Source organism: Pteropus medius, unplaced genomic scaffold (assembly GCF_902729225.1).
Source record: "Pteropus medius unplaced genomic scaffold, Ma_sr-lr_union100, whole genome shotgun sequence".
NCBI classification, from domain to species: domain Eukaryota; kingdom Metazoa; phylum Chordata; class Mammalia; order Chiroptera; family Pteropodidae; genus Pteropus; species Pteropus medius.
Genome location: NW_024342466.1, coordinates 1,143,195 through 1,155,810, shown reverse-complemented (window position 1 = coordinate 1,155,810; position 12,616 = coordinate 1,143,195). Strand labels below are relative to the sequence as shown.

Sequence of the window (12,616 nt, the reverse complement as noted above, 5' to 3'; positions counted from 1 at the left end):
GCCTGGCCAGAGGCGGGCCTCCCCCGTGACAGAGCGTGCGGCGCAGTGTGGCCGTCCTGGGTAAGCCGTGTGTGCGACACACTTTCAGGCCACCCATTCGCTGTCAGGCAAGACCTAAAAAGGCGTCCTACGCTGACCGAGGAGCCCCAGGGCCAACGTGCCTGGCCCTGTGGGGCCGACCCTACTAGGCAGGCCCCCAGACACCAGGCCCAAGGCAGGCGCAGGCTCGCCCCAACACAGCCTCCCAGCACTTCCCCAGACTCCCCGAAACCCTCCCGCTGCAGCCCAGGCCCCGACCCCAACAGTGACCCAGGCAGGCTCAGCCTGAGCACTTCACAGCTGTTTACTCAGGTCATCTGTCTCCTCCCCCAAAGCCCATGGCGCAGGCGGGGCAGGCGGGGCAGGCGGGGCAGGCGCCCATCATCCCTATTCCACAGTCAGGGGAAGCAAGTCACAGGGGGGCTGAACAGGGGCCTGGGTCCCACAGTAAAGGGTGGAGCTGGACAGGAGCCCAGCAGCCCTGTGCTGCCCCCTCGCCCGACCTCACGGGACTCTCAGAGGACCCCCACTCCACCTAGGGAGCCCAGGAGGGCTGCAGCCAGCGGGAGGCTGCCCCAGTCAGGGTGAGGGAGAAAACAATGAAAGTCTTTGCAAAGGCAAGCCAGAGCTCGTCACTCGGGGGCTGCTGCCGGTGGGGGGAGGGGAAAGGAGGGAGCAGGCAGGCAGAAACTGTGGACACGCGAGCGCACGCGCGGCCCTCACCGGGATTCCCAGGGATGGGGCACTGAAGATTCAAGGTCAGCTGGGGTAGAACAGGCAACCATTCCATGGGAATCTCAAGGGACAAGGTACTGCCCTGAGGTCAGGATTAACCATCCCCAGAGCCTGCCCTCAAGACTCCCCTTCCCTTCTAGAATTCCCGGAAAGGCTGAGCAAAACCCTCAGCTCCCTCCCCTCCCCTGGCTCCAAGGTGCCTTCAGCTTCCACCTGAGACTCCAGGCCAGCTCTGTCCCAAAACCAAGGTGGCACAGACAGCCACACCCACTGCCCAGTCTATCGGTTGAGCCCGCCTCCTCCCGAGAGGCCGGGAGCTGCTCTGGCTTCCCCGTCCCCACGCAGTGTGACCCAGCATCCTCCCACCCCGCCTCCGGAGGACCCTGGAAGGCAGCAGGGGCCCGTCGACTGCAGCCCTCCGTCCCTAAAGCAGAAACACGCATAAAGCCGTCATTTCTCACCATCAGATACGTTTCAGAGACACTTAAATCAGTGCCAGGGCCTGGGCGTCTGGGGAACTGCGTTTCTCCGGAGACACCCACAGCTCCCACAGGCCCAGCACCTCGAACCCTCAAAGGGTGATGTCAGGGAGTTACTTCCAGAGCAAAGCCTCATTCCATAGTAACAGGACGTGTTCCTAATAGAAGAAGGGACACACAAACAAGCAAAACACACACACACACACGCCCTTAAAAAAAGGAACAAAAACAAAAGCAGAGAAGAAAATTTTCCATAAATATTTACCAGGCCGCCAAAATTTCGATGACCTCGAATATCGAAACGAATATTTTAAAGTTCACAATAACATTTAAACTGCAGCTGGGGCTGTCATAACAAAGCGCCTCAGACTCGGGCTTTTCAACAACAGAAATTTATCCGACCACCGTTCTCCGGGTCAGAAGTCTGAGGCGAAGGCGCTGGCAGAGCCGGGGACTCTCTCCTCGGCCTGCAGGTGGCTGCCGACCCCCGTGCCCGTCTGGGCGCTCATCTCCTCCTCTCGGAAGGACACCAGTCACGCTGGACTAGGGTCCATCCTGAGACCTCACGCTGACTTCATCACCTCTTTAAAGACCCTCTCTCCAGACACAGTCACATTCTGAGGTCCTGAGGGTTAGAACTTTGACAGGCGGATTCTGGGGGACACGATTCAGCTCAAGACAGCTGCTGTCACGGTTAGCAAATAACGGTTCTTAAAAAGTAAGAGGGGGATTCGGTGCGTAACGGTCACATCTGGATTGACAAAAGGCATTGTTCTCAGGGAAAACTCACAGCGACCCACATCGACAAGGCCCTGCGATGCCCAGCCCAGCTCCGGGGCTCCCCAGCACCTCGAACGGAGTAACGGCCACCCGCTGGAAAGAGACCAGCCTAAGGGTGAAGCAGAGTCCCCCCCGTCAGTCTCACTGTCATCCTCCTGGGGACACCAGGAACAGTGACCACACACGCGTGGGCTGGGACCACCCTGGACTCTCCTTCCTTCCACGGACCACGTCGCTGGGTTCATTTCCAGCCGGACGCATCTCGCTCGAACATCAAAGCAGAATCCTCGGGGCTGTGGTCTGCGTTTCGCCGACAGACGACGGAGCCGGCATCGAGCTGGAAGGAGCGTGGCTTTGCGGCAGCTGTCACGGCCGGCAGAAGGCGGCGTCCTTGACCTCGTGTGGGTCAGGATCTGCGGCCTGAAACTTTATCGGGTTTTCTGCTCTTTTTTTTTTGTTTGTGAACATGGCCCTGAAAACAAAAAAGGTGTGTCTTCTTCACACCCAAATTCTGTCTGCACGGTGGCAACGACGCACCCAGGCGAAGGACAGCGGCACCCTCCTGGGTGCTGTGTCCCCATCAGCAACTGTCACAGAACACACCCCAGGCCCCTGGGCAGGGGATGGAGGCCGCGGTCCTGGGGTTCAGGGCGGCTCATCCATCTGGCAGGGGAGGGACACGGGCAGCGGCCGGCCCTCCCCAACGCCCCCGGTGGACTCGGGCCACCCCGGCTCCTCACGCACAGCAAGTATCAAGGCTGCAAACACCTGGCCTCACTCCGTATGCCCCCCTTCTATAAATCTCCAGAATCAAAAACCAGGATCTTAGTCCAAAAGAGATGCCCCACAGCGCCCACACGGAGCCCCGCCAGGGGCAAGAGGAGCTCAGAGCGCCCCACGAACATATTCGAGCATGAACGAACCTTACGTTTGAAACTTGTTAAAATACACGTCACACACGTGGTACTACAGACGAAGTCCCCACCGAGTAAGGCGTCCTGCCCCAAGGTGACTAGTAAAGCGGCACAGAGCCCCCTGCTCCCTCGCTGCTCCCTGCCTGGGACCGCGTGCGCCACGGCTGCCTGAGAAACACTTCAGCTCCTGGTTGACAGCGACGAGCACTCGGCACTGTGGCCCGTTACCTCCGCCCCCTGCAACCTGGAAATCGGGGGCGGGGGGTACGACGCCAGCGAAAGGGAAGGAAGGCAGCGGAGACGGGAGACCCCGGACGCGAAGGCCGGGAGCCCGAGCTGCTCAGGGACGATGCTGTGACTCTGAAACCCGACGTCGCCGGCACGGACACTGCCGAGGACGAACGCCCCATGTCAGTTCAGTTTTACACCCAGCGTGGTTTCCGTCCACTCGCACACGCCCGAGAAACGCGCAGCCGCCGCGGCGCAGTGAGACCTTCCCACGGGAGCGAGGCCGACCCCTTCCTCCGCTGGCTTCTGCACGCGGATTTAATTCCTCGTTCCCCATTCTGGCACGAATAAATTTTCGAAGCTTATGTCTGCTTTTAACAAAGGTTTCTGTTCATACACAACTCCAACGAACAGCAAACAAAAAACCCAGGATCGCGCGGGGTGTAGTAATTAATAATCCTTATTCATGAAAGAGCTTTGTTTGATATTATACGATTCAATCCAAAAGTCATTTTCTTTCCAAGTTCGCCGAGCTTCCCATATGAATGCAAATCGCGGTGACAAAGGCGCCCGTTAGGACTGAGAACGCACTGCTTACTCCTTGTAAATGTTTGAACTGGGTCCAGATGGAGCCGTGAAAAGCAATTCAGAGATTCCGACGGAATACGGTGGATGTGTTTATTCTAATTTTCCCGAGTCCGCTCGCCTGCACGCGAACGAAGCAGAGAGAGGCCCACGATGCCGACTTTTCAGATGGAATCATCATCAAGCACCCTCGCGTGGGATGGGAAGGGGAGGTCTTTAAAAAGTCCTGTGGGTTCGGACTAGAGCATGTCACTTCTCGGACTGGCCGGCGGCGACTGCTGCCGAGCGATATCTCGCTCCTGTCATTTCCAACGTGTCAGTTTCCTGAGATCACTTCGCCTCCAGTAAACCCACACGAGGACCTCGCAGGGTGACCTCCGATAGGGGGAACTGCCCTCGACTCTGCTCCGCGTGCTGGAACAAGCGGCGCATCCACGGAAACGCCCCTCGCCGTCGTCGGTCAGCTCTGCCCCGTTTCCGTCCATCACGTCTTAGAATATCCGCCTGGAAAATCTGTTTCCTTCATCTGCCTGTGGCAGTCGCACCGTGAAGCAACCTCGGCTGTCCAGGAAATACCACCGCAATGAACGCATTCTTGGGAGGGGAGACTCGGCCGGCGAGCCTGTCACATTTCACACGCTACGAAAGCCGGGGGGAGGGGAGGGGAGGGGCGGGGCCCCATCACCCCGAATACGCAGTTGTGAGTGAGATCCGTCCGCTGCCTTTTATCACTCATCGCCGTCCGGACCGAAACCAGCAGCTAGAGACACTGATTATAATCTTCTCTCCCAAACTGCAAGATTTTTCTTCTGGTTATCTGTATTTGCGAAAACTGACGGGGATTGCTTTAAATAAGAAAGGCCACGTCTCATGTTTAAACTTGGATTTGGGCTGGCTTTTCAACAATTCTGGTTCTGCTCTGAGCAAAAACGCGGTTTTTTAACTCTACCTTTACACCCGAGTCTGCGGTCGGCTCAGACCGACTACTGCCTCGAAGTCCTTGGGGGGGGTCCCCCTTTGCCACTGACTCTGCCCACACAGCTGGCGCCGACCTACAGAAACGCCCAGCGAATCTGCACCCCTTTTCCTTAAAAAGCGAAGCAAGAGGGTGACCCACACATCAGTTGGGTATTATTTCCTCTTCTCAGAAGAGGAAACTGGCTTTGAGAGGTCAAGTGACTTGCCCAAGGCCAGTGAGCTAGTAAGTGGCCATGAGGGACCCGGAGCCGGGTCAGCGGACCGCTAAGCACACTCTTCCTCCCCTAGGGCCTGGCTCCCACGCTCGCTGATCGGCAGCAGAACAGGTACTGATACCTTCTATACGTTCATTCCTCTCCAGCATCAGTGCGTTCGAATCCCTGGGATTTGGCAGGGTCTGGGGTCCCCTGCATTCACATGCATGCCCCGCCCCGGCCCCCGGTAAGGCACTCTTCTCTCACGGTGCAATCTATGTTGTCACCCCACAGACACGTGACCAGGGAACTTGCTTATAGGGCAGCTCCTCGAGGTTGAGTGAACCAACCAGGAAGCGTGTCGGAGACAGGGCGTCTCAGGGACACAGGGGCCCAGGGAAGGGCCTCGGGCTGGGAGGGCAGAACCAACGCCTGTGATGGACAGAGGCTGGAGGGCAACCAGATGGCCTGGGCAGTGTCCCCTGATAAACACGGAAGCCAAGGCCTGGCCACAGAGGGTAGAGTGGGCTGCTCCCAGGGGGATAAGCTATTAGCACGTCTGTCAATCAGGGAGCTCAACTCGGACCCTTCGCTGTGCCATATGGAGGGCTGGTCAGCTGGTCTCGTGCCCAGTCCAGGTCTGCTTTAAAGTGAGGTACGCCTACCCCCTTTATCATGATCCCCAGTTAGCGTCATGCTGTATTTCTCTCCCAATTAAATAAGCGTTAAAAAGCTGAGTTCAAAAAACAAAAAACAGTGCCCCAAACCCCAAGCATTTCATCCTAGAGACACTCTGTGACGGAAGGGTCCCTTTCTCAGATGGCATCTCGCCCTTAAACACCCGCCCGTCCCTGTAGGCTGCTTTACATCCTTTCTGGAGCAAGACAGGGTAGAAAGATAAATCGACCCATCAATCATTGTAAAAATATTTCTTTAGCTTAGATTCCCAGAAGCATAATTTCTGGGTCAAAGTGTACAAACCTTTTATCTGGTCCCGTTTCCAAACCGCCTTCTAGAAAGAAGGAACCATTTCGACTCCTGCCGCCCCTGTTTTGGGGGCTTCGATGTCGCCCACCCCACGCTGCACCTGGGCACACGGCTTCCTCTGAACAGCCCGCCCCGCGCACACACGATGGCCACACGGACGGGTATTGTGATGTCACTGTCAGCACCGGTTTTATTTTTTTGCTTATTTATTCAAATAATGGCACCTCAGTTTTTTTGTTGTTTTTTTTTTGTCAGTTTACCTATGGAAACCTTCAAGTTTTTGTAATCAATATGTTGGGGCTTTTTAGATCTCAGGAACAGCCCTTTGTCTGTAATGTTCACCACAAACATGTTTTAACTTGGCAACTGGGGATCAGAGTGCGTCGAAAACAAAGAATTTTAAGAACATTGCTGATGTAGATTTTCGGAGCCTAGTTTTCTGACTGACGCCCGAATTCGCTCCCAGCTGGGGTTACCCATGGAGGGGGTTCCCTTGACCACAGACGAGAGGTGTCTGCCATGGCTGGCTCTTCACACTGCCAACAGGCACAGAGGCAGGAGTTCTTTCCATGAAACATCCCTTTAATGAGTCTTTCTAGACTGTTAACTGCAGTTGAAGCTAAGCTCAGAAGTTTGTAATGTACAGAACCCCATTTCTTCTACCCTGAAAATTGGTACCTTTTTTCAAGTTGAGTTTGCTGTGTCCTATATGCCAGAGATTCTCCAGAGCATGAGGATGGAGGGGTGGGGGACAAACCCGTCTGCAAGAACCCCAGGCCCTCGGAAGGCACTGCATGCCACAGCACAAACGTGCAGAGTTTTATGTTCTTTTCTGCTGTGTCCCCTGGGTGGAGGACTGCCATGGAAAACAACTAACGTTATGATGGATGGATGGGGGTGGGAGATTGGGCGGATGAATGATATGAATGGGGCGGATGGATGGATTGATCTGTGGGTGGGTGGGAGGATGGACAGAAGAAAGATAGGAGAGGGAGGGTGAATGAAAAAATTAATCCACAAACCTACCCAGCTCCCAGGGCGGCAAGGGGCTCCCTCACAATCTTCACTCCTCCTAGGTCTGATCAATGCTTATTTTCATCTTTTCCATCCATAGATCACCTTCTAATCAAAAAGATATTGTTCTGATTGCCACCAGCTTGGTCATCCAGTTTGATTTACTGAATTCTGCTGCCTCAGAAATTCCATAAATTAACCAGAGCTAGAAATTAAAAAGCCACTGCTTTGATGTAAAGGCATTCCAGAGTAAATAACAAGAGAAGCCAGTCTATGATCTAATGGAAGAGCCGAGTATTTCTAATCGATTTCATTTTCATTGACCCCGTGACACCCAGGCCCATCCTGGAGCTGTCAGCTAGTGACACCTGACACACTACCTTTCCGCAGCACCGGTCACAATCACGCAGCCTCCTGGGCAGGGTGCCTTGGCACTGGCCTCTGGGCCAGCAGCATCCACACAGGACGTGGCGCGGGTGCTAGAAATGCAGGCTCTCCGGCCCCACCCCACCCCCCGAATCGGAACCCCGGGGCGCGGGGCCCGGCAACCTGTCTCCAGAGGCTTCCAGAAGCCTCCGCGCACTTCTACACACGCACCCAAAGCACTGCTCTGTGGCACAGAGGGCCGGTGTCTTCTCTGATGTTACAGACATAGCAGCTGCATTTAAACTCTTCTCAGATGTCTTCCAATGAGCCATTTAGTGAAAACCAAAGGCTCTCGTTTTCCCCACCCTTCCTTATTTCCTTCAAATTTTAGAAAAATGGTGCCTCACACAAAAAGTCGTTAAAGTAACATGTTTAATAAAGGACTTATACAAGCATATGAGGCTTTAGAAGTGTGAGAGTCAGTGATTGGATAATGGAAAAGTTAGAATCTTCTGGAAGTAGAGGCAGAACTACACCCAAAATGTCACTAAGACTTATTTTGTAACAGAAAAATAAACATCTCCTCTAAACTGACACGCCCTCCGCCCCACAAAGTCCCCCAGGGCCTGGAGCTCTCTGCCCAGTGACCACACCACCTCCACCAGGCAGCCCACCATCCACGCCTAAACAGCAGTACCACCAGAGTCCAAGGCACGTCAAGTCCAGGGCTTTTTAAAAAGCCTTCTAGAAATGTCTCACGACAACCCTCCTTTGGGGCCCCTACAAAAGTCACACCATCTTGTGTCCTCTGCGATCCAGTCGGAGGAGCCACTGCGGGGGCTTCGTGTCAGCGGGGCGACCACGGTTGGGATCAAATGTAGTCTTGATAAAGCTGACACAGCGGGCACCTGGCCGCGTGCATGTCGCGTGTGCTCGCCGCTGTCCCGACGGCTGTGGAGGTGGGTACCACTGTCCCCTCCCTTCTCCAAATGAAGGGCCAGAGGCTTAGAGGGGAGCAGCTCAGTCGCACAGGGGGTTCGGGTAGGGCGGCAGAAATCTGGACCCAGGTCAGACTGACTCCTGAACCCCTGCTCCTGACCTCTGACCTAAGAGATGGCAAAACAGTAGGAGGAGGGGAAGGTGTTCTGAGCGGAGCACCGCAGTCTTGCCGGCTCATGCATCAGCGCTGGGGTGGGGGGAGCCCAGGGGGCGGAGGCCGTGGGGGGGACCAAGCCAGGACCCCACACTCCTGCCTGAGTGCTGCTTTAGCTCTCTGCAATCACAGTGACCAGAGGGCTTGACCCCGAGGACCAGGAAGCACTTTTCGAGCTGCGGCTGAATTCGCATCATGAAGGGAAAAGCCTCTCCATGGGAAGAACCAGGCAGGGGGGAGAGAACCTCGCCGCACCGCAGCCTCCGGGCCTCCGACGTAAGCGCTTTGGTTTAAGCAAGTTCGAAGCTGTCTTCTGCGGACCGTTCACAGGCCCTGAACGCGTTCTTCACGTGAAGAGGGACCAGGGCTGTCCTGCGGATGGCCCGTCGCCAGCTCTGCTGCAGGGACAAGTGCACTGTCAGCTTCAGGACCCACCGTAAGCAACAGCTGACCAAAGGAAAGAAGCCGAGGATCACTGCGGGGGAGGGGTGCTGGGGGTGTCATGGAAGTTGCTAGACGCGGCATTGTTCACACCTGATGACACGCCCATGGCCACAGCCTCAACACCAGCCACAACTGTGTGCAGCTTTGTAAGAAGGGGGTCCCCTCAAGATACGTCACCGTGTGAGTGGGTCACCTCAGAACTCCTGACCTTTTCTGATTGTATTTGGTAGAGGAAGTGCATTAACTAAAAATAATAATTTTTTCTGAAATGAGGACACTCTGCTCTAATCCGGACTGATGGGGGAAGTGAGTGGCTAAGTGGACGCCCAGGATCCGCCCGGGCCCCTCGCCACAGGTCAGCCACGAGCCTGGACAACAACAACAAAAAAAGTGACGAGCTGAGATTAAAACCCACCGTGGAAGTTCATTCCAGAAAATTCTATCACGTTAATACCAGGACTGCGTTTGTAGGCTACGTGTGATTCCTCAGCTGAAACCAGCTGTGGCCCAAGTTCAAACACATCTGTCAGGTCTGAGATGTCTGAGATGGTCACGTTCCTCAGGTGCGCTCAGGAAAATGTTTTCTCCCCGCTCAGCAAATCATGGAAATATTCTGATGGCAGGGTACACCATGACCAACCGTCAAGATGATCACAAAACTCATCTGCATGAGGCTGTGCCCAAACACTCAACCGGTACCTTACAAAGAAAACCAGAGGCCGGCCGCCCTGTGTGCCCCCAGCTGCCCTGTGTGTCCCCAGCAGCGCTGGCCATCAGGTGCAAACCTGAGCTGACTTTCCAGGTGTGGGGTGAACTTGCTCACCTCTCTCCCTCCTGCCAATAAATCTCTCTTCGCGAGCGGCTCCAACAGAGTTACGTGAGCCGGTCTTTAATTTTACGTAGTTATTCTTCGACTTTAACTTGCTTTAAGGCAAAGCACAGGCCTGAGACCGAGAGCCTCACGCCCTGATGGTGCCGCCTCATTCCACTTGTGTGTGCTCCACGCAAGTCATTCCGGAAAGACAGCAAAGCTGAAACTCTATCAAAAATCTTTCTGTTTATGTTAGTACATGAAAAGGTGAGGTTCTCAGCCAACGGGCCATGGTGACCCAACGGGTGTGACTCTGCTTGGAATCTCGCCGCCGGAGGCCACCGTGCCGCATTCCTGCTACGTCTCCGATCCCAGACCCCTCGGCCAGGTCACCTCGCGTCTGCGTTTCTGACTGAGCTGTGCCACGTGCTTATTATTCAACAAGGCCATATGAACGACACAAAGTGGACAGACTGCGGCTGACCTTCAACTCGGGGGACCAAGATTCTGCAAGCAAGCTGCTTACTCCGGAGCAGAGGGTGAGCACGGGGCTGCTCCGTGGTTTCAGGCTGTCAACTCCTTGGAAACGCCTGAGTGAGCACCAGCGTGGACAGGAGATAAACATCAACACGAAGGCTCCGAGGAGTCCCACGGGACGCACGGACCTGCACACGCCACGTGAGGGTGGAATGCCTCGGCCCCCGGCCTCTCCTCCTCCGCATTATCTAATCAGAAAGAAATCTAAGTGTCCTTCCAGACTGCTGTCCCCTCCTCCTGCCTCGAGGGTTCCGCCCTGCACTCCCCACGTGGAAGCTGCTCGAATTCTCCCAGGACATCTGCAGGGCTGCCCAAGGCTCCAGAGCTGCCCAAGGCTCCAGAGCTCCCCACGCCCCACGCCCAAGCCTGCCTCCGACAGAGCCGCCCCGTAGTGGCTGAGGCGCCATCACCCGGCTCATCCCAGACCTTCCCTCGCCACAGGCACGAAGCTGCACACACCACGGGCTGTGCAGGCTGCTTCCTCTGATTAGATAATCAGCTTTCTCTCCGAGGAAGATCACAGGACACGGAAACACCCGAAGTGACTCAGACACGGGCCCCGACTGGGAAAGAGCGTCATGGGAAAGATACGCAGGTACAGCGTCTGTGTCTGAGTTATGTCTGAACACTGAGCTTCTCCGTTCCGGCTTCTTAGTCAAAGAACAGGAAACGGAGCTGTGCTCAGATGGAGGGCACGGCCACCTGACCTCCCGCACCCCGCAGACGGGCCAGGCACTCACGGCGATGCCAGCGGAGACTCCTGGGTGCCGCTCAGCAGCACCAGGCAGGCGACAGCCCCTTCCGTCAGGCAGGGTGGGCTCCCCAGCTGCCTCCTCTCCTGCAGGCCGTGATGACCATCCCACCCCGACACACACAGTGATAGGTCCCCAGAATCTGCGTGTCCACCTGCCCGGGCCCGCTTTCCCCTCTGCCCTGGGAGGTGGCTGCTACGTTTGGTCCAGCTCCGTGTCCTGCCCTGTCTTCCGGAGGGATCACGCTGCGAAGCCAAAACTGATCCTCCAGTCACATTTTTTTCCTTCTAAAAGTAAGAGTTATATCTGCGCCTCCTCACAGCTGGAGCCGTTCACCGCCACGTGACCCCCTGGAGCACAGGACCCTGGCTGGCAGCCAGGGCACCACCGGCTCCCCGCCCAGGGAACTCACCGCCCAGAGGCCAGGGCCGGCCTGTTCCAGGGCGTGTCCCCTTGGACAGCTGGCCTCACGGACATCTCTGCCGACAGCTGTCAGGACACATGGGGGTGTGGGGAGGACAAGTTCGGGCACGGCCGTCCACTGCAGTCTCGGCAAGACCAGAGCCGAATCCTGTCCAGATGCCGTGGCTGTGGGGAGGTCCCCCTGGCGGGCCTGCTGGGGACGGTCCCTGCTCAGGCGCGTGGGGCCAGGCCTCCCTCGGCCAGCCCACGCATGTGCTCACAGCCCAAGGGCCTGGGGGGTGGGTGCGGGGGCCGGCCTCACGCTTCTTTGTGACGCCCCGCCTCGCCGAGCATCCCCACCATCCGCGACATGACGAAGGCGTCCCTGAGAAAGAAGCCTCACTTCACACGCAAGGAGCTGCCCGGGCTCGGAGGCGGATGCCGGCGAGCGGGAGGCTGAGCAGGGAGGCGGGCGCCCCGAGGATGCGGGTGCCGTGGGACGAGCCTTTGGGAAGTCACGGGAAAACCTGGCATGCGCATCCCCTGAGCCCCAGAAATCCCCTTTGGGGCTTCCCGCTGGGGCAAGACGCAGGGCGCAGGAAGATGGCCGGACGAAGGGCTGGTCGAGGCAGACACCCTAAACGCTCACTAGAAGGGGACGAGGACGGATGGACAGAGGTACAGCTGAGAGGATCCCGCACCCTGTGAAGGCTGCGCAGCAGCAAGCAGAACGCCAACGGCCGCGCCTGAGAAGTGTCGTGGCAGAGTCACCGCTGCACGGAAGAGCCAGTCGGGAGGAGGACGTGTCAGGGTGGTGACACCAGAATGGGGGAGCCATACTTTAGCGGTTATTTCCTGTCGTGTGGCAACATCTTAGTGTAGCAATACTGCTGTGGCCTGAGTGTGTGTGTTTACAGTGAGAAGACAATGTCGCTGAGAGTGTGAGGAAGAAGGTAGAGCCTGTGGACACAGACGGAGCAGAAGCAGGTTTGTGGGGGCGACGAGCCAGCGACCGCGTGGGCAGCAAAGGCGCCCAGGACACGCCCACAGAACCCTGGCACAACCGGCTCCATGCCACGGCCGTCCGCATTTACTGACGTGCTGCGTGAACTACTGCCCCGGGAGGCAAAGGCAGGCATGTCACATACGCATCCCGCACACATGTGCACACGTGTGCACACATGCACTCCACACACTCTCTACACACGTGCACATGCA

At 56.7% G+C, this 12,616-nt stretch overlaps 1 protein-coding gene across 5 annotated transcripts in view; it reads right to left on the bottom strand.

Moving 5' to 3' along the window:
• Positions 1 to 12,616, bottom strand: part of LOC120600665 (arf-GAP with GTPase, ANK repeat and PH domain-containing protein 1-like) — a 137,153-nt gene that overhangs the window by 6,015 nt on the left and 118,522 nt on the right. The window contains exons 1-2 of one of the 5 annotated variants that reach the window (XR_005652273.1): positions 10,704 to 10,967; positions 9,724 to 10,432 (exon numbers count right to left, since the gene is read on the bottom strand). The exons of 2 other annotated variants lie outside the window; for them this stretch is intronic. Coding sequence is in view for 1 of the 3 variants with exons in the window: in XM_039860138.1 (XP_039716072.1) it covers positions 8,777 to 8,850 (74 nt within the window). In the remaining 2 variants the exon portion in view is untranslated. Of the gene's footprint in view, positions 1 to 7,714; positions 8,851 to 9,723; positions 10,433 to 10,703; positions 10,968 to 12,616 lie in introns of those variants that run through there. 2 more of the 5 variants (XM_039860138.1, XR_005652271.1) reach the window with 2 other exon arrangements.